This window comes from Sceloporus undulatus, chromosome 2 (genome assembly GCF_019175285.1).
Source record: "Sceloporus undulatus isolate JIND9_A2432 ecotype Alabama chromosome 2, SceUnd_v1.1, whole genome shotgun sequence".
Taxonomy (NCBI): domain Eukaryota; kingdom Metazoa; phylum Chordata; class Lepidosauria; order Squamata; family Phrynosomatidae; genus Sceloporus; species Sceloporus undulatus.
This window is the reverse complement of record NC_056523.1, coordinates 313,303,372-313,330,164: the sequence shown is the minus strand read 5'-3', so window position 1 is coordinate 313,330,164 and position 26,793 is coordinate 313,303,372. Positions and strand designations below refer to the sequence as shown.

Sequence of the window (26,793 nt, the reverse complement as noted above, 5' to 3'; positions counted from 1 at the left end):
CAGGCCACAACTGGCTTAATCTTCTGCATCCATGTACATGTACAGTGACTGCATTTCATATTACAAGATATACTGTGGCAGACAGTGAGGAGAAATCAAATTCTCTCTTACAGTGGTTCCACACTTGGGTTCCTAGACAGTTTTAGTCTATAATTCCCATCATTCCAAGAACAACATGGCCAGTTATCAAGGGTTATGAGAATTGTTGTCCACCAAAATCTGACGATTCAAGATTGGGAACCAGTGTTATACAGACTGGGATTGAGTAGGCAGAAGAGGCTATGTTATGTGAAGTCCTTCATTTGGAACTGGACAGTGATGTTCATTTCCCAGAATATTTTCCACAACTTTTGAGAGATAGCTTAGTGTGTTCATTTGGTGTAGTTAAAGAAAGCTGTAAGACTGTGCTCTTTTAATTTTATACACCATGAAAACAATGGGAAGTTTTTCCAGTAGCCAAAACTGGAATACTTATGCCTCAATGGGTGGGTTAGAAGGGTTTAAATGTAATATTGAAAAATGTTAAGTTTTACATGAAAATGGTTTTAATGGAATGTTTACATGGCATCTAATTGTGGCTGCTCCACTGATGAAATATGTCTCCAGTGGAGCAGAGCTGGGGACAATTTTCAGTGATTGTCCCCTGTTAACTGCATCTAAACTGGAGAGTGGGGAGGACTCTCCCTGGCAGATTTAGGTAATCTGCCTAAATCCTGGCAGTTTCCCCTAAATAGAGGGGAAATAGGCTAAAATTGTTCTCATCAGTGTCCTGTGGACATCTTGTGGCAGCGGATAACCACAATTAAATGCAACCATTTCCAACTACTTAGGAACTGACTACACAGTAGTATGCCTTTTACTTACAGTGTTTACATTTTAAGAGCCAAAGGCCCTAAAAACCTTTAATGGACCAATTTTAGCATGCCGTACGTGCTGTATGCATAAGTTTGTATGCTTTCCATGATTACAACTTTGATCTCATATTAGGTTGTTTGTTATTTCCATTCAAATTGGCTTGTTTGAGAAGCTTTGTATCTATTTTTAAATTAGTAGTTAACATCAGTAAGAAATGCATTCCTCAATACTGATTTTTTTTTCTCCTCAAACAATGAAAAAACTTCTAGAAAAGGGTTTATCTACAATGCTGAACTTAGGGTTATAAGTACTGCAAGACTCCTGAGAAAGCATGCTCAAATATAGCAAGTAAAATATGTGTATGTAGGTACAGCCAGGAATATAGTTTTCTTCCTGCATCTTATATCCCTGCACACCTAAATATCCTCTGAGTTAGAACCAAAGGCAGGTAAAATGCTCTTCCTGCCTCATTAATGATAGCCAAATCTGGCCAAACCAAAACTGTTACATTTGCTGCTGAAAAGCATGTTCATACTCTGGAAACCCCTCAATGAAGGGTTTTCCATAAATGCAGAACATCTCTGTACAATAAATCTCCTTAACAGAGCACCCTAAAGACATGTTGGGCTATGACCCAATGCAGGTTGAGGAATGCTGATACAAAGTATGTCTCTACAGGCTCTTTACATTTAAACAATGCACTATGGATTTTTTTTTTAAATTAAAAAGTAGTCTTGAATTAGCCTGAGGATTGCAATGAGAGTTTCACCTGCAATCTCAGACTGCACACACACTGCAGAAATAATGTGGTTTGACACCACCTTTGCTTCATACTATGGAGTCCTGGGAACTGTAGTTTGTTAGGTCACCAGAGCTCTCTGACAAAGAAGGCTAAATGTCTCGCCAAACTACAATTCCCAAGATTCCATAGCATGGAGCCATGACAATGAAATTGGTGTCAAACCACATTATTTCTGCAGTGCAGATGCGACCTCTGAGAAGATGGCCATGTCATTTTGCTCACAGTACCTCCCCTCCTTTTGAAATGTCTTAAATAGATACTGTACAGGAAAAGGGAGGTGGGAAAAGCTGGATGATATGCACTATAGACCTCTGATGGTCTCCTACTCTGTAAGGTTGTAAAAGTTAGCTTACCTGTATGAAAGTTAACTTTTTGGGCCACAACCCCCAGAATCCTTCAGCCAATGTGGCCAGTAATTCTGTGAGCTGTAGTCTAGAAAAGTAACTTTTCCATACTCTGCTGCAGAGCTTCATATGCCTGCCTGCTCCCATGAAGCGAAGGTCGATCAGGATTAGTAAGTAACAGAATAGACGGAGGCTTTTCACTACTTGCCAGGCAGCTGTTCCCCCAGAAGGGGAATTTTGTCAGCTGCTTTTTTTCCCCACGATGTGTTTGCATTTACCTTCGGTTTCATGCCCCTAAGAGTCTGGAAGTTCGTGGTGGTCCACCAAGAAAGGAAATACCTAATTCCCAGGATGCTGTGTAGATGTATTATGTACTTGTCCAAGAGCAAGTGTTTTTTCTGTTAAGTTGCAGTTGGAAGGTTTCTTTAAAAATAAAGCTTTGCAGACATATTAGGGTTGCCATAAGTCAGGACCTCCAAACCGGGACAAATGTAGGACAAGAATAGGACAACATTTTCAAATGTAGGACAACATTTCTAAAAATGGAGGACACGCAAAAAAATGGTGATTTTAAAAAAAATGTTAATCTAAATGCATGTTTCTTAGGCATGATCAAAATGGAGGACATTTTGACATTATTCCTGGACAGATGTCAGGAATGTAATTCCCTTTCTGGCCACACACACACATCAATTCTAAAACACACACACACATAGCACATTTACACTATCATTTTCTCTTTCTTGCTTGCTTCTGTTAGATTTTTAACACTTTTGCCTAATGAAGATGTCAGTGGAGCTTTGAAAGCTTGCATGATATATTTTGTGCATTTTGGTTGGTACTATACAGGTATCACTGCATAGTAGATTTTGGCTGTTACTGCACTTGTGTGTCCAATTTGTTAGCATAGAATATTTTAATATGTGTGAACATTCTTGACAAGTGTAATCCTGAAAGGTAGACCATTATGTGAAGAATCATAATGACAATACTAGAAGTTCCAAAAGGTTGGAATTAACAAATAGAGTATGGGCAAGTCCTACTCTCCACCCTCTCAGCCTCAAGGAGAGATGAGAGGTCAGGCAGCAAACCTCTTCAGAATACAATCTTGCTAAGAAACCCCAGGATAGGTTTGCCTTATTGTGGTCTTGAAGTGCTTTTCAGTTCTAAGTCTCTGGTGCCACAGCCATTCTGCAAACTACAATTCCCACATCCAGACAGGGCTGCCATAGGTCAGAAAAGAGTTGAAGGCACACAATAGCTACAACAAAAACAACAGAAGAGGAGGAAAGAAAAGAAGAAGGAGGGAAGAAGAGGGGGCTGGCTTGGTGGCTGGAGAATTGGAGGAGCCAGAATGGCCCTGCAAACCCAGTGGGAGACCTTGGGCAAGTCACACTCTCTCAGCCTCTTAGGAGAACGTAAAGGCAATCCTCTCCTCCTTTGAAGAAACTATGCCAAGGGAACTCTACACAATTACAACAGAAGAGGAGGAAGAGGGGAAGAGGAGGAAATAATAAGAATAACTTTATTATGGCCATTTGGCCAGCACAATGACAAAATTCAAATTTAAAACACATGATAAGTTCATGTAGAGGCAGATTAGAAAGTATAAACAAATGACAGTCTGCAGGATCAGGCAAAGACACAACAACCCTTGGGTCCTCCAGGGAAAAGAGGAGGAAAGAAAAGAAGAAGGGGGAAGAAAAGGAGGAGGAGGAGGAAGAAGAGGAGGCTGCCTTAGATGGAGGAGAGAGACGCCTGGGGCATTTTCTCCCTCCTCCTTCCCCCTTCCTCCTCTCTCCCAGAAACCATAGCCACCTGCAGAGCAGAGAGGAGCCCCAAAGGAAAGGAAAAAAAAAAAGAACAGACTTTAAAGGGAGTCCCTTGTGCCTGCCTTTTGCCTTGGTGCTCAGCAGCCCTTGGGGACGGAGGCTGGGGGACAAAGGAGGCTGCCAGACCAGGAAGCCCCTGCCATGCTCCTTCTCCCTGGAGGCAGACATCTTGGCTGAAGAGGAGGAGGAGGAGGCGTGACTAAGGGGGTCACATGCGGAGAAGGAGCCAATCCTGCCTTCTTCCAGGCAAGCAGAGCTTGTCAGTCAAAAGTCTTGACTGGAGATTGACAAAATCTGGCCTGGAGTCAGCAGGAACCCGGGAATGAATGGGCAAAACGGGCGGGAAACGGTTTAAACACTCCAATCCGTGAATTTCACGGGGGCAGCCGGGTTATGGCAAGCCTAAGACATATCCATCTGTCCTGATTTGGCAATAACAGCCCTGATTAATCCTCTGTTGTCCTGCTTTTCAGTCACATTTAAAATACCCATTTCTCAGTCCTCCTACTTTCCCCATTTGTCCTCAGCTTACTTCAGTTGGTGCAAACTGCGTTTGAAATGCAAAAGTAGTTCACATTCAGTTAACTCGAGGAGGAGCGAGCAGAACTGTGCCCTTTCCATTAGGCTCAAACAAAAGCAAACTGCTGCAGCCTCTCCTACCTTGTGTGTCCTTACTTATTAATAACCTTTGCCACCCTGATCACATTCTGATGTCGTTCGGCCACTAGTGTCCCAGTTTTCATCTGTGAGATGTTGGAGCATAGAGCTTTCCCTTTGTATCTGCTAGGCTTTGGTTCCAGGAACACCCCCCTCCCAAATACCAAAATCTGTAGATGTTCAAGTCCCACTGAATATAGTGGCATAGTAAAATGGTGTCTAATAAAATGGCAAAAGGTTTGCTTTTTGGAGTTTATTTAAATATATATATTTTCAAGCTGTGGATGGTTGAATCCATGGATATAGACGGACTGACTATACAGTCATGTAAAAGGTGTTTGCTTGTATGGATTTAAAGCAATTCTCTTTATTGGAGGGAATGTACATTCTCACAGCGATGGGCCTGTTTGAAGTGGCAGCAGCTAGCATTTTTCTGAAGAAGAAAACATTTTATACCAGTCTCTCTGCATATAGAATGAATGTGTTTGGGTGGCATTTCCCCCCATTCATCAAATTGTCTCATACTATACTGCTTTTATGATATTATTATCCTCCTTTGGATCCAAGGCTGTTTCCATACAGAAATCTCTTGGTATCTTTTAGACAACCACAATGTCCGATTGGGCCAGGGTACAGGGCTCTATCAGATTTTTCCACTTGGGCATTTCCTCATTTCCTCACTGGAAATAAAGAATTCCATATTGTGTTTTATCATTTTGTATTGCCAGTCCTGGGGTCCTAGTTACTCCATGTTCATTTTTGGGGGGAATTTAATACATCTTTGGTGCAGCTGTTCCAGTTGATTTCCTTAAGTAGTGCAGATTTTAAAGAAATGTCTGAGCAGTTTCATTCTTGGGTTAAGTGTCTGCATTAAACATTTACAGCATAGATGGAACCTTTCCAATTTTTTCCATCAGCATACACCATTTTATTACTACAATTAATCATTTCTGTTAAAGGTACAAAGTGTGTGAAAATTTTTATCTCATTTATTCTTGCAACAACCCAGCGAGACAGATTGTCGCTGGAGGTGGGGGTGCTGTAAATATCTCGTTCATTTTACAGGAAATCTTGGAAGCATGTTTCTCTCTTTTGCACATACCAGACACACATACACCTCATTTTTATTTAATGGCTCTTGATACTCAGCCAGGCGTTAAAGATTCACTGTTGTGGATTTTCACATTTTGTTTAAAAGCTGGCATTTGCCATGGTAGGAATTTCCTATTATCCTATCTGTGAGCAATAAGTACAAACTTCAACTGACGTCATTAGGTCACTTACTTTAAAAAACAACAGTAATGCAAGTAAACATTTATTTGCTGTTGAAGTATTATATTGAGTCATTGTCATATCTACTGTTATTCTTCAATTGGATTTTTTTTTTTAAATGATGGGATATTTTGTCATTCCCAATCAGAATTCCAGGGGTTAGAGTCTAGGTTAAGGTAAAATGTTATTTCTTATATTGTATGATATTTCCAAATCTAATGAGAACACAAGTGCTTCTCCAATGAAAGAATTTTATTTATTTATTTAAAGTAAATTTCCATTTCCCATCAAATGGAGCCAATCTGCTGCAATCAGCGGATGACATTTATGCTTTACTGCATCATAGTTTCCCAAAAAATGGCAAGGGATTTGTTTGTCCAAATATATTACACTGACTAGGGCAAAAAGAAAACGAAAAAACACCCCGATGGCAAAAAGCAGCTTGTTCATTGGGACAATTTTGGCCAAATCTGGGTTTTTTATATCAAAAATTGTGTGTGGCAAGTGACTGAAAATTGGGGCTATTGTCTATAAGTGTGCAAGTGACAATGCTGCAAGGTCCCTACATGGTAGGTACCATCTGTGTGGATTCTGTAATCAAATATGTTCTAGGGCTGCATCTGCACTGCAGAAATAATCCAGTTTGACATCACTTTAACTGCCATGGCTCAGTGTTATGGAATTCTGGGAATTGTAGTTTTGTGAGACATGTAGCCTTCTCTGTCAGAGTGCTCTGGTTCCTCACCAAACTATAAAACCCAGGATTCCATAGCATTGAGTCATGACAGTTAAAGCAATGTCAAACTGGATTATTTCTGTGGATGCAGCCTAGATGACAAAAATGTGTAACAGTAATGATATGCTTCCCTAAACTTTCTTCTAAGTGGTTCATATATCTAATTTGTTACCACAGTAGTGTAACATTCAGGAGAGGCGGGAAAATACAAATAAACTATATTATTATTATATTAAGGGACAGCATCATTATATTAGAAACAAAGGCCTGAATTATCTGTGTCTTTGGTGGATGCCATATCATTTCAACTGAGGGCTCTGTTTCCTGATGCATGGTTCTAGTCCTCAGTTACATTGCCTTAAAGTAAAAGGGCAGATCAGCGTAAGGAAGTGTTATTTCTGTTCAAATACATCTGATATCCCTGTGTCTGTGCTGATGGGACATTCTTCTAAATGTTTTTTAATACTTTGCATCTTTTCTTGAAATTATTTACTAAGTAACTCTGCCTAACCAGAAATTTGTTGACTTTTATTGTTCTCAGCGTTCATCCTAAATCAGTGTTCCTGATGATGACCCCATTCTTTCTGGAGAGGAGTCAAGATCAAATATTTTATTATCTCTCTCCAATTTTGACATCCTCTTACAAATTTGAAAACTGCCAATATGTAGCCACCTTTTGCTCTGGAATCTAAATATATGCATGTCCTTAATGTGAATTGATTTCAAGACTGATAGGCAGCACATGAACAGAATAGCATCCCAACACACAATGGCAGGGTGAGGTGTTCCTGAGATTATAAACCCCCACTTAATCTTTCTTTTAATCATCTTCAGGTTGCTGTTCTAAATACTACTGATTTTTATTTAAATATGTTTTCCACTACAGTATGTGATAATGAGGGAATATGCTGTGTCTTTCATTTATAAATATTATTTTTGAGTCTTTCTGTAGCCATAAATAATGACAGGGACCATTAGTTGCAAATGTTTTTTTTTCTTCTTTCCTGGAAGCTCTCTAGGGACTGGTAGCTGATGGCTAATGGACTGATACTGGTCTGTGGACCACCACTTCACATAGCAAGCATTTAAGGGATGCTGTCTACTGAATCGTGTACAGGGTAATTCAAAAACAATGGTGCAAAACTGAATAAGAACCGATTTACCTTTGCTCCATTCTTTTTGAATTGCCCTGAATACAGTGTGGCTTCCCTGCATTATCTGAAAGTCTCAGTGTAAAATGGGCTCAGGGGTGTTTCCAGATAAAGAAGTTTTTGAACCAGAACATGTATACAGTTGCTTTGAATTTTTCTCCATAATGGATTTCTGCATTATGGAAATAGAAGTGGTTGGAAGTAATGAGAGAATATCATCAGTAGAAGACAATGTTGTCTGTACACATTAATAAGACAGGGCTATGGTAAGATAAAAACTTCTTCTGAAAGCAGCCCTTGCGTATGTTTGGGAGTGATTTTTATTTGTGGAGAAGAGATGGGAAGCATGTCCCCATTCTTAAGCAATTCCACGCATCTCTACCATTCCTACATCCTAAGTATTTTTATGCACCAGGCAGTGAACATTTGGTTGGGTTATTGGTGGTGTTAAGGGTGACACCTAGTGGGAATGCTTGGCGAACTGTACACTATGTTTATCAAGAAAGGCAAATTCCTTTAAAAGATCTCTTGTAAAATTACAATGTGCATCTTCTCAGAAAGTATATGTAGGCATGCAGACTTGAGCTTTAATGACTTGATTTTATTGTTATACCAATAGACTGAAGATCCAACCATGGAAAGGCCATATACATTTAAAGATTTCCTTCTCAGGCCAAGAAGGTGAGGTCCTATTTTTACATACATTGACTTCTTTTTCAAAGAAGTTTACTTTTTTAAAAAAGATCTTTCTCATGCAGAAGATTATTATGAATTTATGCCTATTTTTTAAAAAATGTTCCCTGTCCTTCATAGTCACAAGTCTCGAGTAAAGGGATTTTTGCGACTGAAGATGGCTTACATGCCAAAGAATGGTGGCCAAGAAGATGACAATGATCAGAGGGAGGACTCTGAGGTAAATTGCAATGAACTGAGAATTTCTTGAGCTTTTTCATCCTTCGTACCTGTTTCATAGATGACAGACCTTGGACTGCGCTGATCTTGGGTACAGGGTAGCTTAACTATTTAGTTGTTAAACTGTACTATGACCATACTTAGAGTTTCAGTAATACAATGGTGACACTGGGTGACCAAAATCCAGAAGACAAGCATATATAGTTCCACAAGTAAGGTTGCCATTCCTGTTCTAAGGGGCCAGAATAGACCACTGGCCTCACCTTATGCCTTGCCAATATGCCCTTTCTTTGCCCCTTTGATGAAATAAAGAATCTTGCACTTTTGGGAATTACTGTTCCCAATTAGCTGAAACACATGGAGAGGGAATTTCCCACAATCTGCACACTGCTCAGGAGGAGATTTGGGACGAGCCCTTCATTTCTCATTCCTCAGATTTTTCTTTAAACTGGGATGTACATGAAAGAATTAAACTATACCTTTCCAGTGACCATCCTGCCCACCTGCCTTGTTCAGTTCAGCAGATCACTGAGAGTTGAGGAATAGTTGAGATGGAGGCAGGCTTTTTATACTTTAAAAAAATCCAAAAGATGTCCATTTAACAAAAATAAGCATTACCTTTGTCTTAAAGTGTTCCGGGGTACCATCACAGGTTGCCTGCAATCTGCAGTCCTTCTAAGCAAGATAGCTAAAGAGCACCCAAAACGGGTTTGGATTGCACCCTTTGCCTTGTGAGCAATCTAGATTTATAGACGTAAGAGTGTGTGATCTCTTTGTGCTTTCAAAAGTTTTTGCAGCCTTTCTTTCACACATTAACAAAACTGAATTTAAATGGCCCAGCTCAATTTCAGTTGTAATAACAAAAACAACAGGAGCAGCAAAGCATGACAGATTTAATCAATACTCTAGTTCTGTAAGAAAGAAGGCGCAATATCGTACCAAGTAATTTTTCCCTCCCAGAACATAAATGATAGATTTTAAGTTGTTAATAGTGTTTACATGCTTCACTAAGTTTTTATTTGCTGCATTTTTCTGCAGTTCTTCTTTTTCTTGATGTGCTATCTGGTCCTGTATATTATTGAAAGCTGCCCTGGGAACACTACTTAAACTGAAAATTTAAATTTTAAAAATAAATTGATAATCTTCTTAACTATAAAACAGTCCACTTGGTATAGACAGAGAACAAATTTTAAAGCAAAAGTTTGTGTGGTCTTTGCACACAATAACACATGATTTCCTATGGCAATGAGCATGGAATTTGTGGGAGAAGCCATCACATGATTGATTTGTCATAATCCCAGATCATGGCTCACAAAGCAACTGCAGCCCTGAAGCTTTGCTGCGGCAGGCGGAAGTATGACCTGCGTAGGTGTTGAAGCAGTAGAGCGAGACTGGGTTTTTTGTAGGTTTATTATTCATTGCCAGCAAAGTGCAACCCACCTTGTAATGCATTGAAAGTACTGTATGAATCATTGATGAAAACTGAAATGAGTTTCTGTTGGAATGGTATCTTTTCATTATCATACGATGAATGAATCAGATACGAGCTATTTCAGCCTTTATTCATGGGAATAGCCTCCAGAACAAAGTGTTGCTTTCAGACTATTCTGGGATATTAAGCAAAGACAGAAACCTTTCTTATTTTCTGCTATTATTTTGAATGCTAATTGTTTAGTGAGCACCAAAGATGCTACATGTAGCTTTGAGTTCTGTGTACATTGCAGAAACAGCTTTTTTATTTGGTAGAAGATTAATAGCATTTTTATCAGAGGAAGTGCTCTTCAGTTCTTCCGGCATGAGACCATTTCTTGATCATCCATATTTCACTTATCTCTCCCTTACTGCTGTAATGTGTTCTAGGGTAGTGATTCCCAACCAGAGCTAAAAATTAGCATTGGTTAGGCATAGGAATAGTCCAGGTGGGACACAAGTCTTTTAGTCACAGCAATACAAATTATAACACTACCACGGATTTGTAAAATGTAATACATGATTTGCCTTATAACAATTTTGCATTGTTAATGAAATTATTTTTGTGTTTGTGTTTACTTAAAAGAATGGTACTGCATTTTTATGTGTTTAAAATGTATAGTGATTAGTATAAGAACAGAATGCCTGCAAACCTACAAAAATATTTTTTTTTTTGGAAAAAAGTTTACCTTTCTATCATGGTAAGACAATACCATCTTTGACTGAGTGCTTGGTTTGACATGGTATGTCAAAGGTTGAGAATCACTGCTGCCCATAGCAGTGCCTTTTGGGATGAGCTGGAAACACCAACAAATATGAGATGCTATAGCTTAAAAAACTGACCTCAGCAAAAGTGTTATTCCTCTTCTGCCCAAATTTCACTAGCTGCCCATATGCCTCCAGGCCCCATTCCAGGTGCTGGTGATCCCTTTTAGGAGCACCATCTTAAACATATTCTTACCTTGCCTGTGAAGGAGGATATTGGTCTGCACCCTAGTTTTCTCTGAAGTGACATCTTTGTATTTGTATTGGTAAATCAGCTGCTACAAACAAATGCTTGATGAATAAATTCTGCATACAAAACACTTTGCTATCAGAAATGTTGACAGTGGGAATCACTATTGGTTTCTTTCCATATGTTTTTAAAATCAATTTTTCATTTCCCCTTTTTCTCCTTCAAAGCATGGCTGGGAAGTGGTTGACTCCAATGATTCTCCCTCTCAGCGCCAGGAGGAGTTACCACCACCTCCCTTGCCTCCTGGCTGGGAAGAAAAAGTAGACAACCTTGGGCGTACCTACTATGTCAATCATAACAACAGGACAACACAATGGCACCGACCAAGTTTAATGTAAGTGTGGATCTTCATGCAACCTGTAATTACCTTTTAAAATTAAGTGGTACATAATGTGATAATGGCTATTAGCCTAAGTAGCTTCTTTAAAGAATTGGGGGAAATATGGAGAATAGGTCTCTATTCGACTTTAACCATGACTTCTGGATGTTCCTCCAGAAACAAAGTAATGGAAATGAAAAATTTTGAAGTATTTTGCTTTCATTCCATAACTTGGGAGTTTCTGCATGCTTGTCACTTCTGAAAACTGTTAATATTTTCAGTGGACCAACACTGATTTGAAAAATTATTTTGAAAGTGTCTTGTCAGAAATCAAAATAAATGCCATTCAGAAGAAATATAACATAAATTGGCTTAAAGCAGAGACCTTTAAATCATGGGTGGACAATGGAGGTGGGACTTTTGCTCCATTACCTGCTACACCAGGCACAAAATATGATGAAAAGTGTTGCAAAATAAAATAAATCAAAACTGGAAGTGACCACGCATCTACAGGCTGAGTCTCTCTTATCTGGAATTCCAAAATCCTAAATATTGCAAAAACCAAAACTTTTTGACACCATTATTTTCTGATGGTATGGTATACACAAACTTTGTTTCATGCAGAAAAATATTTAAAACAGTGCATATTATTATTGTTGTTGTTATTATATTTAACCAATGTTTACTTCAAGTTTTGAAGGAGGGGAGGGAGTACAGATTGTGCCACCTCCTAAGCATTTAAAAAAAAAGGTTTCCAGGAATAGGGAAACCCATCTTTTTCACAACAACAAAAATATTGGTGTAGGGAAGGTGGTTTGAAGAGGCCATAGTACTGTGCACATTGATGAATCTTAAAAAAAACTCTGCATTTTAGCTTAATTATGGAATTCCTTTATTGTGGGTTTCTTCTCAGTACAATTTAATGTCATGCAATAAAGCATGCCAAATCTGTTGAATGCTGTGGATTAGTTTAACATTCTTTGGTATTGTGAGGCTGCGGAATATAGAGATGTTTATTGCTTTGGAATATGGGGACATTTGCTCTTGTTTTGACAGTTGCATTTATACAGTGGGGTTTGTTACATCTCACAGAGGTTTGGGCATTGTCTCCACTATATAAAGACATTGTATTTAGGAGTTCCTTCTACTAAGGTGCAGCTGTCATGATTTATTTGTGTTTAGAGTTTGTGTATAGGTAGGTGTGTGTCGAAGTACACTTTATTATATCCTTGTAGGCTACTAGCCCTTAAAGCCTGACCTATAGAACAGAAATCTTGGTTTTCTGTCTGTAAATGACCACTATTTCCTACAGTCCTAGCTGAGATATTTAAGAGGTGGAGCACATCAGCTTTGTAGTAGGTGTTTTATTTTCAAAGCAAGCCACAGCTACAGTCTGAAGCAGTCACCGACAGGAGTGGATTCAATCCTCTCCTAAAAGGTCCAGCTCTAGCCATTTTAGCATGACCTTGAAGCAGCTTCTTCTTTTTCTTTTTTTTACACAAGTTTCTGGCTGCTTTGAGGGTGTACATCATCTAAACACCATGTCCCCAAAACGTCTAGAAGTCACTTTATTTGGCCTGTGCATTTTGGGCTTTTTTTGGTGGGGAGAGGGTCATGTCTACTAGCTTGAGCTTACTAGAGGAAAAGGTAATAAATAAATAATGTGCCATAATACTCAATAGACACTTGTATACCATGGACAAAAGAAAGCCTTTAGTGCTATCTAGAATGATCTCTCTTTAAAGAAGCCAGCTTCTCTTTACTCAGTTTTGAGACTGATAGTCTACACTGCTGTTCAGTTTAAACTTCCCATAGGATAAACACATCATTCCACTGAGCACTAGTAGTCACATGGAGAACAGGTAGCTATTGTTTCCTAGAAACAGTGATGTGTGCCAGACACAGAGTCAGACTTAAGTGCATCCTTCAGTGTCTGATGATTAGGGACACTGTATTTACGTGGGAAAGTTAAGAAGAACTGCTTCCTGGATCCATACATTTGTCTGAATTCCACTAGTGGTCTGCTTTCAGTAATGTTCATGACACATCATGCAGAATTTGCAGCATACAACAATCTCTGAGGCTTTCGAGGTTGTGAACTAGCAAATATAAAAGTTTTAAGTTTCTATAATGCTAGAAATTTGAAGATGGAGTGAACATTTTACAGGGAGCAGACTTCTTATTCCAAGTGGGAATATCCTTATTTTACTCCCTGCCACTCATAGCTATACTTCTGACTGTTTGGATAAAGGGGACCCTGACCTCTGTAAATAAGATGAACACATATCACTCCCTTTGTATTCCTTTTAACAGCTACATCAATTCCATCAAGAAAGTACCCAATCACTTTTGAATCCTTCATAGCTGCTGTTTCTTCAGCTAAATATCAGATGCTATCTGAGTACAATGCCATAACTGAATAAAAAGCCATCCTGTGTTCAAGAATCACTTGGATAAATCTTGGGAAGAAGATGACTGGTGTTGCATTTGCACTTCTTTTGCACTCCACTCTGCATCCCCATAAGTGATATTGCTTCCATGTCTGTTTTTGGGCTGCTGTTTTTTTCCTGGCAGCAGTACTACTTGAAACTCCAATGGGATGGTGATGTTAACTATCCACTTCTTGGACCTTCGCTGTTACTTTTGTTTCAATAGCAATTAATGATTTTGTCTTTATAGGGGATGCAAGACATAAGTTCTGAAACCAGATTTTCCCCTACTTTGTGTATTAGTGAAAGTCAATACACTTGTAATTTATGTAATCTTCTTACCCTAGCAATTGAGTTCTTTTCATGTTCACAGTTCAGGCTTTCTTATGATTACCCTTCTAAAAATACAAAAAGCTTAACTTCAGATGGCATGCATAGTTGAAGGGGTTAGGAGCTCTACTGACATCAAGCATTAGTTTAACATCCAGTTATATTGTGCTTTTTGACAAGCAGCCACTTTTTCTTTCCACCATGATATAAATATTGCAGGATAATGTTTTTTCTCCTCCTGAGGTTAAATTTATATTCTTAATTTATGACATGTGGTTTTGACACTTAAACAAATATTTTTCAGAACAGTTTGGTTGTCATTTTGATTGCCAATTCGTTAAAATATCATTTCCAGTTTTTAATAGGACAGAGAAGTTATCTATTAAGCTCATCACTTATGGTCCTGAAATCTGTTGTAGTTTAGGATTCTTGATATAACTAGAGAAGTGTTACAGACTATATTTCAGGATGCAGCGTGTCCATCCCCTTGAAAGTCAGTTTGAAACATAATGAAAATGGCTTATATTTAACTAGATTTTTGTCTCATCTTCCCCCAGTATGGTCTATATCAGCTTTCCCAATGTGGTAGCTTCTACATACTTTGGACTACACACCCCATCATTTCTGGCAGTGTGAGCTAGGGCTGATCAGAGTTAAAGTACAAGGTACCAGTAGGGGGACTTTTGCAAAGTTCAGTCTGCTCTTACACCAACTGAGCAAAGTCTCATTAAGGAGTCTTTCTTTGCCCTGCTGAATGAGATCTTTGAAATGCCAAGGACCAAACTTTTTTTCACATAGTCTCTGCCACTAAACTATAATCTTTTCCCAGAGCTCTATGCCCTTTTCATGTTTTGTTGGACAAGGTAGTATTGTATTGGTATCTGATTCATGTTTCATAACCTTGTCCAATTCATTTGATGTTAAAATTTCATTCTCTGCTTAAAGCAATGAAATATATTACAGGATAGGAATTTCCTAAAGCAATTTTGTTTGTTGCTGTAAGGATAAATGTATTGAAACTTATGTTGGTAGCTTTGATGGCACCATCGCCCCTCTCAAAAAAACCTGAGTGGTGATGGTGAAATACCCAGAACAAGATTTAAGTGGTTTCAATTTTGCATGCAAAACCAAATTCATAGTAGAGAGTTCCCAGTAATTAAACTTTTAAAACCCCTTTTCTACCATTCTCTTCCAAGAAAATGAAAGAAGAGAAGTAGTGGAGATTGAAGTATACTCTCATGTTCCTTGAGATATTTACTCACTGTTTGGAAATGTTATATTGCTGGTCATTATTAACACAAAACTAAGATAATTTTATCAGTGTAGTAACAGCCTTGTATCGATTATGCACTGTATTTTACATGCTTGAATTTTGTCATCTTTGCTACTAAAAGCATTGAAATTCTCCTTTCATGAAATTAATGGCAGAGGCTGGCTTTTAGGCTTTATTTTCTTTTTGGTACATATTTATTACTGTTTAATTTAACTTGCTAGAGTCCCAGAGAAATAAGTCATCACTTGCTGACTTTGTTAATAATTATCAGATGCATAGAAAAGAGCCTGTAGGGCTTGAAATTGTCTCTTTTATTTTGGTGTTAATGTAGCAGTACTACAACTAATAATGATCATGCTCCCTCTCCCAACTTATTATTCTTTTGTCAACCCAACATTTCAGGGATGTGGGATCCGAATCAGACAACAACATCAGGCAGATAAATCAAGAGGCAGCCCACCGAAGGTTTCGATCCAGGAGACACATTAGCGAGGATTTGGATCCAGAGCCTTTGGAGGGTGGAGAGGTACCTGAAGTATGTGCAGGAGTAGAATGGACCCTTGAATTATTGCCCTTAATGATTTTACAGGCTGTGCATTTAAAATGGCTGGATTGTTTGGAAGTAAAAGTTAAAAATTAAATGTGTGTTAAAGGATGTTAGGTAAAATAATTGCCGGTATGTCTCCATCATCCAGCCTTGCTGTTGTCTCTCTTAAAATCTTTTAAAACTTTCCTCTTCCTTGGGTATTATATGCTAAAGATAGCAAAATAGCCCTTCCTGGCTTTTAACTCTAATGGTAATTGGGCAATAGGAAAACCAAATAAAGCTTGATGTTCATGCTGGCTAGCAGACCCTGGGAGTTATCCAAAAAAATAACTTTTCCCAAGTTCTGCAGTGTACATATTTCACAAAGCCTGCAGTTGTGTTCACACTCACTTTGGATTAAACCCTGTTGCACCTAGTAGCACTTCCTTTTTAGTAACCATGCCTTGAATTGGATTTGACTGTTAACTTGCATTATCCGCAGTAATGGTTTGTAGATAAGCTCCTTTTAAAAAAACCTCAGATCTAGCCCTAATTATGTCCCCAAAATATTGACATTCAGCTAGTTGCTTCAGAAGGTGGACATGCATCTAAATGTACGTTCATAAAAATACGTCTGGCATAGAAACTAGCTTTCACAAATGCAACTGGAGCCAATATCAGCAAGAAATCAATTTTAAAACATTGGCCTCGGGGATGTCATTCCATAGCTTTGGCTCTGTAGCTGTAAAATGTCTTGCTCAGTATTGATGGTGACTTGCATGACTTTGTATGTAACAAATATTCTTGGAACATGGCTTCTCTGAAGAACTCATGCAGAGCCTCTGATTACTTCATATACTTAATTAAATGTAGAAGGGGGAGATCATTACATTACTCACATGCAGCTATGCAAATAAAAATGAATTTGATGAATACTTTCCATGTTAGTCTGTTGTTGCAAAAATAACCAAAAGTCTTGTGGCTCAAGACTCTGATGTTTTTACAAACATTATTTATGTCACACTTATGCAAGGAAAGAAAATGTCTACAGACTTATTGGAAGGACAACAATGTACCTTATGTGCTACAGTGACCATTAAGTGTATATGCTTTCAGAGATATGAATGTTCTCCTCTGCACATTATATTCTTCTTTCTGTTGCATGTCCATCAGTAGAAAAGCAATTATTGTAAGGTATTACCAGTACATATACCTGTGAAAACACTTACACACAGTCATATACACATTGAATTTTATACCAGATGCTGTAGAATCTCAACTAAAAACTGATGTAACAAATGTGACCTTCTGTACATGATTGTCTCCAACAGCCATTGGATAGTGCATATGTCATCACTGATACTACTCTGGCTGCATATTTTGTACTAAATGAAAAAATGAACATATAATCATAATCATCCTAGTATTAAACAAGTCTTGAGTTTTCCATAGCAACTGGAATAAATCTGATGATCTTGCTTTTGGGGTTTTTCTGAGCAAAGAGGAACTAAATGTAGCTACTTACATGTCATTCACTCTGTCTTCTGTCTTTTGTTTATTGCTTTTGCCCATTACAAATTAGTCACAGATGGTCTAGGTGGACATGTATATAAACTAGAAATAATGGAAGAGTTGGTGGTAGTCATTTTGCTTGGAAAATTAAACCAGAAGAGTTCCCCAAAATTTCCAGCCTGACATCCTGTTTGCTTATAATCAAAAAATGAGGTATTGATTTAGACCACAGTTCAGGCTGGATGGCTGAGATGGTGGGTGAAGAAAGGTATAGTGAGAGGAAGTATTTGTATTTAATGAAATGTTATTTTGTTTTATTAATTTGAATAATTATTGTATCAGTTGTTTCATTTCTGTGCATCAAATTCAGATTTGAAGACATTAGAATTTAATTTTATTCACTTGCTGTACAAATCTTAACATGTGTGCCATCTGCTTCATGTCTTGCTAAGTGATTTTTGATTACCTTAAATTTAAGGACCTAAATACCCCCAAAGGCACCAAATCCTGTCTGATTTTGGTTAGTACTTGGATGGGAGACTGCCATTGGATGCCAGGTTCTATTAGGCTATTTTTCAGAGGAAAGGACTGGCAAAAACCCCTCTGAGTAATCCTTGCCTTAGAAAACCCTATGGGGTCACTGTAAGTCAACAGGCAACTTGAAAGAACATACACAGCTTTAGATTTCTTTTAAAGTAAATGTTCCAAAATGTTTGAAAAGTGAAGTCCAGTTGCAAAAGTCTGAAGCTTCTAAGTTTAGGGTCAGCTAAAGCCATATAGATTACTGTTTTCTCAAGTCCTTGGGAGAAGCAGGAAATACAAATACAAATAATAATAATAATAATAATAATAATAATAATAATAATTATTATTATTATTATTATTATTATTACATAAAATCAAAGGGAGAGGATTTGTTGTAACCATGGCATATTTTATGGTCCCTGATGCTTTTCATGCCAGTGAAACATTATTCTTTTGAAAAATACTGGTTAATGCTTTAGTTATTCCCAGCCTGGTCAGTAGCTACAGACAGAGGATCTCACTGCTCAGTGTGTGTTCTAACTTATGGTCATGGGAAGGTACTTGCTTACCTTCTATGCAACATTTTCATTCCTTTTAAAGAACCTAATACTGGCAGGAATTGTTCTGCAATTCTGTGATTACTTCTGGTATCTACTAGCTTCACTTCCCCCACTCCCTTCCACAGTACAATGTGTTAACAGCAATAGTGATTATCAAAATGCAAACCGTGGTATAGGGAGTCCTTAAAAGCACATATCACTTTGTTAAGTTCACTTGATAAGCACCCAGCTGAGACTATTCACATTCTTTGGAATGGCTGTGCAGAGATTTAATGGCGGGGAAGGTTACTTTTTTGCATATTTACCATAAGCTCTTTCCTTTTCATCAGCCTTGGGAAACCATTTCAGAAGAAGTCAATGCAAACAGTGATTCCTTAAGTCTGTCCTTGCCACCTCCACCTGCTTCGCCCATTTCTCGGACCAGTCCTCAAGAGCTATCTGATGAACTGAACCGAAGACTTCAGATCACTCCTGATTCCAATGGGGAACAACTTTCTTCTATGATTGTAAGTAAACTTAGTATTTATGTTACTTTCTTTCCCGGTATATCAATTTGAATTGTTGAAATTCTTGTAAACATTAATGATCTATAATGCCCAGGTGTTAAGATAGTACACTTTCAACTGATGGTTTCCTTGTGCTTGAGCACAGGATTCAAATGTTGTTAAATGTGAGTAATAATAATGTTGTTAAATATGAATAATATACAAAGGGCTTTTTTTTACATTAAAGATAATAATATACTGAGCATTCCAAAGTGTTTGCAGGATGCTTTGATTCACATATGTATGTCTTGAAGGATTTGGGTTTCCCTGGGTACTGCAGAGTCAGTGTACCAGATGTGTTCTGTCCAACCTCTGGATGAGCATGTTTGAATACTTCCCCCTTATTTTATTTACACACTTCTACAATACACCAAGTAGCAATACTATGTATATGATCTTTGATGCAAGTCTCTCTTGGTCCTAAAATGGCTCTAGTGGGCTAAACAATGCGGCAGAAATGGCCGCCCTATACCACATGGAGAAAATGGAGGGGGGTTTGAAACATACCTTTTAAAAAAAATGACCCAGGGTCCCACCCTTTAGGTAATGGGTAATTTGTAACAAAATCTGTCACTGGAAGCAATCTGCTCTTGTGTGTTTAGAATTTACCATCTGCAGGTGCACATAAAGGGTTATGGTGATATTCCTAGGGCATATATTCAGTTTTGAACTGAACGTTTGGTTTTTAACCCAGGGAAACTGATTTATTACTTTTACACATGAACACTAACTGACCACTGTTAGTGGTCTGAAAGACCTGTATCACCTCATCCAGCCTTTTGAAACTTTAGGACAAGAGACATGATTTGCATATTTCTGGATCCTGTTACATTTCCTCCCACTTCCCAACTGCACAAATATGCTTTATACCTGAGACTGTACTGCATCTGAAGTGGTTTTATATCCACAAAAGCTCATGGTAAAATAAAAACCAGTAAATCTTAAAGGTGCTGCCACATTCCATTTTTTTTTCTCCCCCTCCCATCCTCAGTTGGATATCAGTGGGGATCAGGGTACTGTTAGGGTATTTTAATGGAAGGGGGAAGAAATGATTAGTACACAGTGAATCACAGTTTAATGGGACACCTTATCAGCTTGTCTTTTGTTTGAAAGAGATATAGAATCCAAATATAGAAACCTTTTTTCATTGAGGCATGACTGTAAAATACTTAGCAAATATGCATTTTGTTCCCAGAGACAAAGTTTTAGATTAAATGAATGTAAGTGGAAAATGAAGTCCTGTTCAAATGGTCATTCCCATGCATGATTCCATAAAGAGGCAGGCCAAAATGGTTATATATTTATGTAACCTAGAAAATACTTTTATTGAACTACTCCAGCAAAGATTTATTTTTATTTTTATTTCTCGCCTCTCCCTGCGGATCGAGGTAGGATTACAACAATAGAAACTACATTACAAGATAACAAACTACAATTTCATATAAAATACACTCAATAAAACAATAAAACTGCTATCAATACAATACATAGACTAAATCATCATTTAAAATACATATTTTTACAAATAGAGATGGGGTATTGCTAACTCTCTTATAGCAGATTGGGTGGATAGGCCTGCCGGAAGAGATCCATCTTAAGTGCCTTCTTAAAGGTATCTAAGGTGGTAATTAGACAGATCTCCTCCGGCAAGCTATTCCATAATTTAGGAGCTACGACAGTAAATGCCCTGTGGGAAGTTGTTGTTAACCTGGTGTTTACATAATCTAATAAGTCCTTCCCGGTTGTTCTGAGAGTGCAGGGCGGATTGTGTAGGGAGAGGCGTTCCCTCAAGTAACTCAGGCCCAAGCCTTGTAGGGCTTTAGAGGTAATAACCAACACTTTGTACTGCACCTGGAAGCTAATTAGTAGCCAGTGAAGAGATTTTAATACTGCTGTTATGTGATCTGATCTAGATGTTCCAGTGACCAATCTGGCTGCTGCATTTTGCACCATTTGAAGCTTCTGAACTTGGTACATAGGTAGCCCCATGTAGAGTGCATTATAGAAATCTAAAAGAGAGATTACCAGTATGTGTACCACTGCTTCAAGGTCCTTTTAGTCCACGCAGGGACGCAGGTTGGTGTATCAACTGAAGTTAATACCATGCACTCCTGGCTATCATATCCACATGGGATGATAACTGTAAAGATGGGTCCAGGAGTACTCCCAAACTGCAAACTTTGTCCTTTAAGGGAAGTGTGACCCCGTCCAGGACTGGATGACAAAGCTCCGTCCCTGGACTTGGGGTACCTATTGCAAGTACCTCTGTTTTCTCTAGAGTTGATGATAATGGAATACTGGTGAATGAACATAATGCCCTTATGATCACCATGGAAGTTTGCCAGTTTGCCTGAATGGTGCAAATCATTTGCAGGCTTTTCTGATCAAGGCAGTTCTATGTAGATCAAATGCCGAATATGGTAGGCAGGCCAAACATACACCTTCCTTTTGCTTATGCAACTAGTGTGGTTTGGCTGTCACGTGAAACTAGTAGACCAATCAAATTGGTGTAATGATTTTTGATTGACATAAAGCCTACTTGAAGTAATTCCATAGTTAATAAAATTTACAAGTATACTTGAGAAAGCATCTTTTGTACAACATACTAGTAAAAAGCGATTACCACTGGCCTACCGTGGGAGTCTCCAGTAAGAAAATGCAGGCATGTAATTCATATACATTGGGTTGGATACAGACCATGTGTTCTGAAAATGGAAGGACTCATTCTATCCCTGGAAGACATTTGATCCAGTGCAGGGGTCCTAATAGAGGAAGGTGTGGCGACTTTTCACTCCACTTCTTGCAACTATTTGCATCTTACAGATATCTAGAATAGCAACAGGAGGACATGGGGGCAACAACAAACTGGCAAGACCTTGCAAATCCAAGGAGCTATATTACAAGACCTCATGCTTCTTTAGACCTATCTAGAAGAGCCCTTAGAGAGGCTTGTCACACTCCCACTCTGTGAGCAATGATGAGGCAGGCTGCCTTTAATAGACAAAGCAATGGTGGAATTGTGGCCTAGTATCTCTGGAATTCCCCAGTGAAACTTTCACCTTGACCTCTCTGGTTTCAAGGTTCTAACATTTGGCCTCTGCTTCACTATGCAACCCTCTTCACTCCAACATGCCTCTACCTTAACCCCATTATCCCACCATTCAACAATAAGATGGCAACATCCTAGGCAAGGCCCCCTATACTCTGACATTCTAATTGAAGTGACAAACTGACAAAGTTTGGAAATGTTCCTCTTTTGGACCAAATTTCCCAGAATACCCCAGCCAGCATGATCAGTGTTCATGCTAATTGGGGGATTCTGGGAGTTACTTGCAAAATATTAACTTTTGCATCCTGGCAAAACATTACTTTGAATCCTGGCAAAACATAGTTTTTCCTCTTCTTATTTGAGAACCAAAAAATGTGGGAGGAAGATGCAATTTCTGATTGTCCTTAATATGTGTCTGTATGTCTTTCTGCCCTACTCTGTTGTTGCCGTTTTCATTATTTGCCATGAGGTCAACTTTTACATATGTCAGCACTATGAGTGAGAGACCTCCAAGGCCTCTCAGTCATCGACTGCCCTGTTGTGGACTTGTCAATTCAAAGCCTTTGCTTCCTTGACTGGATCAGTACACCTGTACTGTGGTCTTCCAGTTTTCCTATTGCCTTCCACTTTACTGAGTGTTATTGGGGTTTTTTCCCAGTGGGTCATATAATCTCATGATATGCCCAAAATATGGCAGTCTCAGTTTAGTCTTCATAATCCTCTGAATACAATATGTAATTTGTAAAAAAGGGAACACAGCTGAGGAAAGGAAAGATTTGTATAGTCTGAATTTTGTTGAACTTTCTGTATCTGGCAATTATTTAACATTGCTCTGGACTGAATTCTTGAGTGAATGGGTTTATTTGATATGCAATTAGCTGCAAGTCAAATGTCTGTTCCAAAAAGAAGGAGAAATGCTGATGCTGGAAAGACAATACAGAGTGACATGAAATATTTATTGCATGAGTATGTGGCTCAACTAGAATAGCTTTTTTAAAAAATTTCACCAGACTTGCATCAATTAACCTTTATTTAAGAGGTTTATGAAATTTAGCAATCATTTCCCCGAGCCCATTGTAAGAAAATCACTGGGAAATTTGAGTTGAGTTTACTATTATGAAAGTATAGTTAGCATTGGCTGGGGAAAAATAGGGTTCCAGTTGCCTAATATTGTAAAAAGCGTTCAGGCACATAGGTATGTCCTCTGTCACTAACTAAGAAATGAAGTCTTACTGTGTGGATTTGATTGGATGGATAAGTCAACTGGACAAATAATCTCTTGAAAGAACTCTCTTAAAGTGTCCTTGCTAAAAATGGATACCATTTTCTTAAAGATGGATAACATTTTCAAAATCATCATCTCAGTTTTAATCAGTGAGCCAAATAGATTGTGCTCTTTGCCAAAAGAATAAGGCTCCCAAAAGCCACCCTGATGTCATAACATGTAAGAATTCCAAAGAAACTATTAATTCCTGCTAACTATCAGCTTCTTACTAAATGTATTTCCCTGTTTTTTAAGTTAAAAGAAATAAACCTTAAGGCACATTAAAATTGTCCAACATAAAATTTAAAATATACCAATTTAAAATTCATACTTTAAAATCAATTGGCTAGGCCTGCCAAAGGAGATAGGTCTATAATACTGTTTTAAATTCAGTCAACATAATATGCTGTCAAATCTCTCCTGGCAGGTCATTCAACAGTATGAATACTGCAAAGCAGTGTTTTCCAACTCTGGACTACAAAAACCACCATCCCTATTTGGCTGGTAGTTAAGGTGATGGGAGTTGTGGTCCAGTAACATCTTGGAACCCAAGATTGGGAAAGGTCGCTCTGCAGAATCGGCCAATCTTGCAAAAGGATACACAGATCAAAATTACCAGAGAAATGCTGAAGAGACAGACATAGCACAAAATCTTTTTCTTTTGCTTAATCTGCTGGGATTTTGAAAGAAAGAAAAAACCTCACACATGCAGAGGAAAACATAACAGCAGACTCATTTGGGATTAAAGCCTACTTGTGAACAAGAACAAGTGCATTAGCCTGAGGGAAATGTTCTCCAGCATCTCCTGGTAGAAATAGGAAAGATTCCTGTTTCATTATCTGCCTGGGAGTCAGTGCAGGCAATAGTGAGTGCAATGGACCACCAATCTGATTTGGGATAGGGCAGCTTAGTATGATGCAGTCTTGTTGAGTGGAGAGAATGTGTGCAAAAGGGAGAGAGAGAAAAAGACAGAAGGGTGCTGAGGAAGGGCTGGATTTATTTATGGCATGAGTGCATTAGCAGAAAACCTACTGCAAAATTCATGCCTCTGTTGTTTATGCTTCAGTCCATTTATTTGTTTGCCATCAGCTCAGAAGACATTGTGCTCAGAAATAAAGCTCTCGAATCAATTCCACCTCAGTCCAGCTCAATTACAGCTCAGTCCGGAGCCCTAGTTTTGTTCTCAATTTTATACTAAAGAATAGAACCAATAAGCATAAGAAAAGTAGGACTTTCATCCTTATTACCACAAGAAATACTTTTATCAATTTGGCCTTCTGTGAGGTCCCATGCTTCCAAATGAAGGAGCTAGCTTGAAATTCTAGTTAAAGAACAAACTGTGGCTGCCTACAACATTGCATGTTGCTTTTACAACTTGAGTTTCCCTTGAACTTCACCAGTCAGCCATGGAGGCTCCACAATCTTCTCAAGCAGATTTGGGAGCTGAGGGCATGAGGGCTACAGACAGAGGAGGCATTTGATCCCCCAGCGGTCCTCCGTAGCACAGGCAGATTGAGGCTGCTACCAAACTGCAGAATTAATGCAGTTTGACACTGCTTTAACTGTCATGGCTCCATCCTATGGCATCCTGGAATTTGTAGCTGGTTGTGGCACCAGAATTTTCTGACAGAGAAGGCTAAATAGCTCACAAAACTACAGCTCCCAGAATCCTATAGCATTGAGCCATGGCAGTTAAAGCTCTGACAAACTGCATTAATTCTATAGCCTGAAACTGCTGGATACAAGACTAGAAATGCTGAAAATTTTACATAGGACTTTATAGTGTTTGAAGGAGTTCTTGAGCATTGTAATGCACCTTGATGTGCACTAAATAGCAGTGTTCAGTAATTATTACATCAACCCTGCAGCATAGTCCATTCATTTATCACATTTATATCTAATTTTTCCATTAAAAGATTGTCAGTATTAACTCAGCATAGTACGATCCTCCCTCCATTCTCGCGGACTTGGGATCCGTGCCACTCAATTATCTGCAGGGGGCAAACAGAGGGAGTTAAAATGAAGCGCGTGCCTCCATGGTAGCATGCCTCCATTCAAGCCAATAGGGCTTGAATATGCGTTTTTTTCATTTTTGCTGTGTGTGTGTGTGTGTGTGGAACAGATCCCCCATAAAAAAGGAGGGCCGATTGTATTATCCGTATTATTTCTCCACATGTCTGGTTTGCATGTTTTGTTTTGTTTTAAATCATCTGAAGAAAATGTTCCTTTAATAGTATTATTTTCTTCCCTCCCTCCTTTACCACTGCTATATGAATGATCAAGAATTTTTCCCCATCTATTCTTGATGTTTGAAGCAAGTTTTATAATCCATTTTCTTTGGTAAACATGCATCTGAAAAAAATAGGTTTAAGTCTGCAAAAGCTCATGCTACCAACTTCTTTCTTTCACTTAGTCTCAAAGGTGCTACAGGATCCCTTTGCATACTGATTTTCCAGACTAACATGGCTATGTCTTTGAATTCGTTTTCTTTGGAGTTGATTAGTAAAACACTGTAGTGAAGATTTCAGTTTTCAGTCCCTGAACTGAGGAAACTGGAAGAAGGACAAGTATAATATGGAAAGTAATTCTGACTTACTTTGTTTTGGATGGAAATTCCAAACATGATGTAAATTTAATGATTCACTGTGTTTTCCTTCTTTCAGCAAAGAGATCCTTCTGCAAGGTTAAGGTCTTGCAGTGTAACTGATGCAGTTGCTGAGCAGTCCCATTTAACACTGGTGAGTGCAATTTTCTGGTCCATTTTCTCAGTCTTTCTTCTGTGTTTTGTATATTGGCTCCAGTTTTTATTGTGTTTAGAGCTGTGGCACTTTCACTTCTGGAAATATGTTCAGTGATGATCCAACTTATATTTTATCTTACACAAAGTATTCTTGTGTAAGAAGGACAGAGAACATAGATACTGGGGTTAGAAAGCTTTAACTAAGACTGGAGGGGATACATGAAGTCACATGTGATTATAATGCTGTTGCTTGGCCAGGGGGAGTCTTTTGGGGGGCCTGTATTAATAAAATCATAGAATCTTAGAGTTCACAAGGGCCATCTAGAGCCACCTCTGCCATGCAGTAATACAAACATAAAGCATTCTTGAAAGATGCTCACCCAATTTCTGTTTAAAGGCCTCCAAAGATGGAGAATCACCCACTTTTTGAGGCAATCTATTCCACTGTTGAACCACTCAAATAGTAAAAAGGTTATTCCTAAGATTTAAGTGGAATAATTTTTATTGTAATTTGAATCCATTGGTTCATGTTCTAGTCTCTGGAGCAGCAGAAAACAAGCTTTCTCCATCTTCAGTATGACATCCCTTCAGATATTTAAATATAACTATTATATCTCAGTCTTCTCTATTCCAAACTAAACATCCCTAGTTCCCTGATTTGTTCCTCATAAGGCT

The 26,793-nt window shown here is 38.4% G+C and overlaps 1 protein-coding gene across 12 annotated transcripts in view; it reads left to right on the top strand.

Annotated features, from left to right (window-relative positions):
• Positions 1-26,793, top strand: part of NEDD4L (NEDD4 like E3 ubiquitin protein ligase) — a 406,323-nt gene that overhangs the window by 278,908 nt on the left and 100,622 nt on the right. For 11 of the 12 annotated variants that reach the window (XR_006101806.1, XM_042448263.1, XM_042448262.1 and 8 more), the window contains 6 exons: positions 8,269-8,330; positions 8,463-8,562; positions 11,214-11,380; positions 15,800-15,932; positions 18,850-19,026; positions 26,042-26,116. Coding sequence is in view for 11 of the 12 variants with exons in the window: in XM_042448263.1 (XP_042304197.1) it covers positions 8,269-8,330; positions 8,463-8,562; positions 11,214-11,380; positions 15,800-15,932; positions 18,850-19,026; positions 26,042-26,116 (714 nt within the window). In the remaining variant the exon portion in view is untranslated. The remainder of the gene's footprint in view (positions 1-8,268; positions 8,331-8,462; positions 8,563-11,213; positions 11,381-15,799; positions 15,933-18,849; positions 19,027-26,041; positions 26,117-26,793) is intronic. The other variant, XM_042448256.1, reaches the window with a different exon arrangement.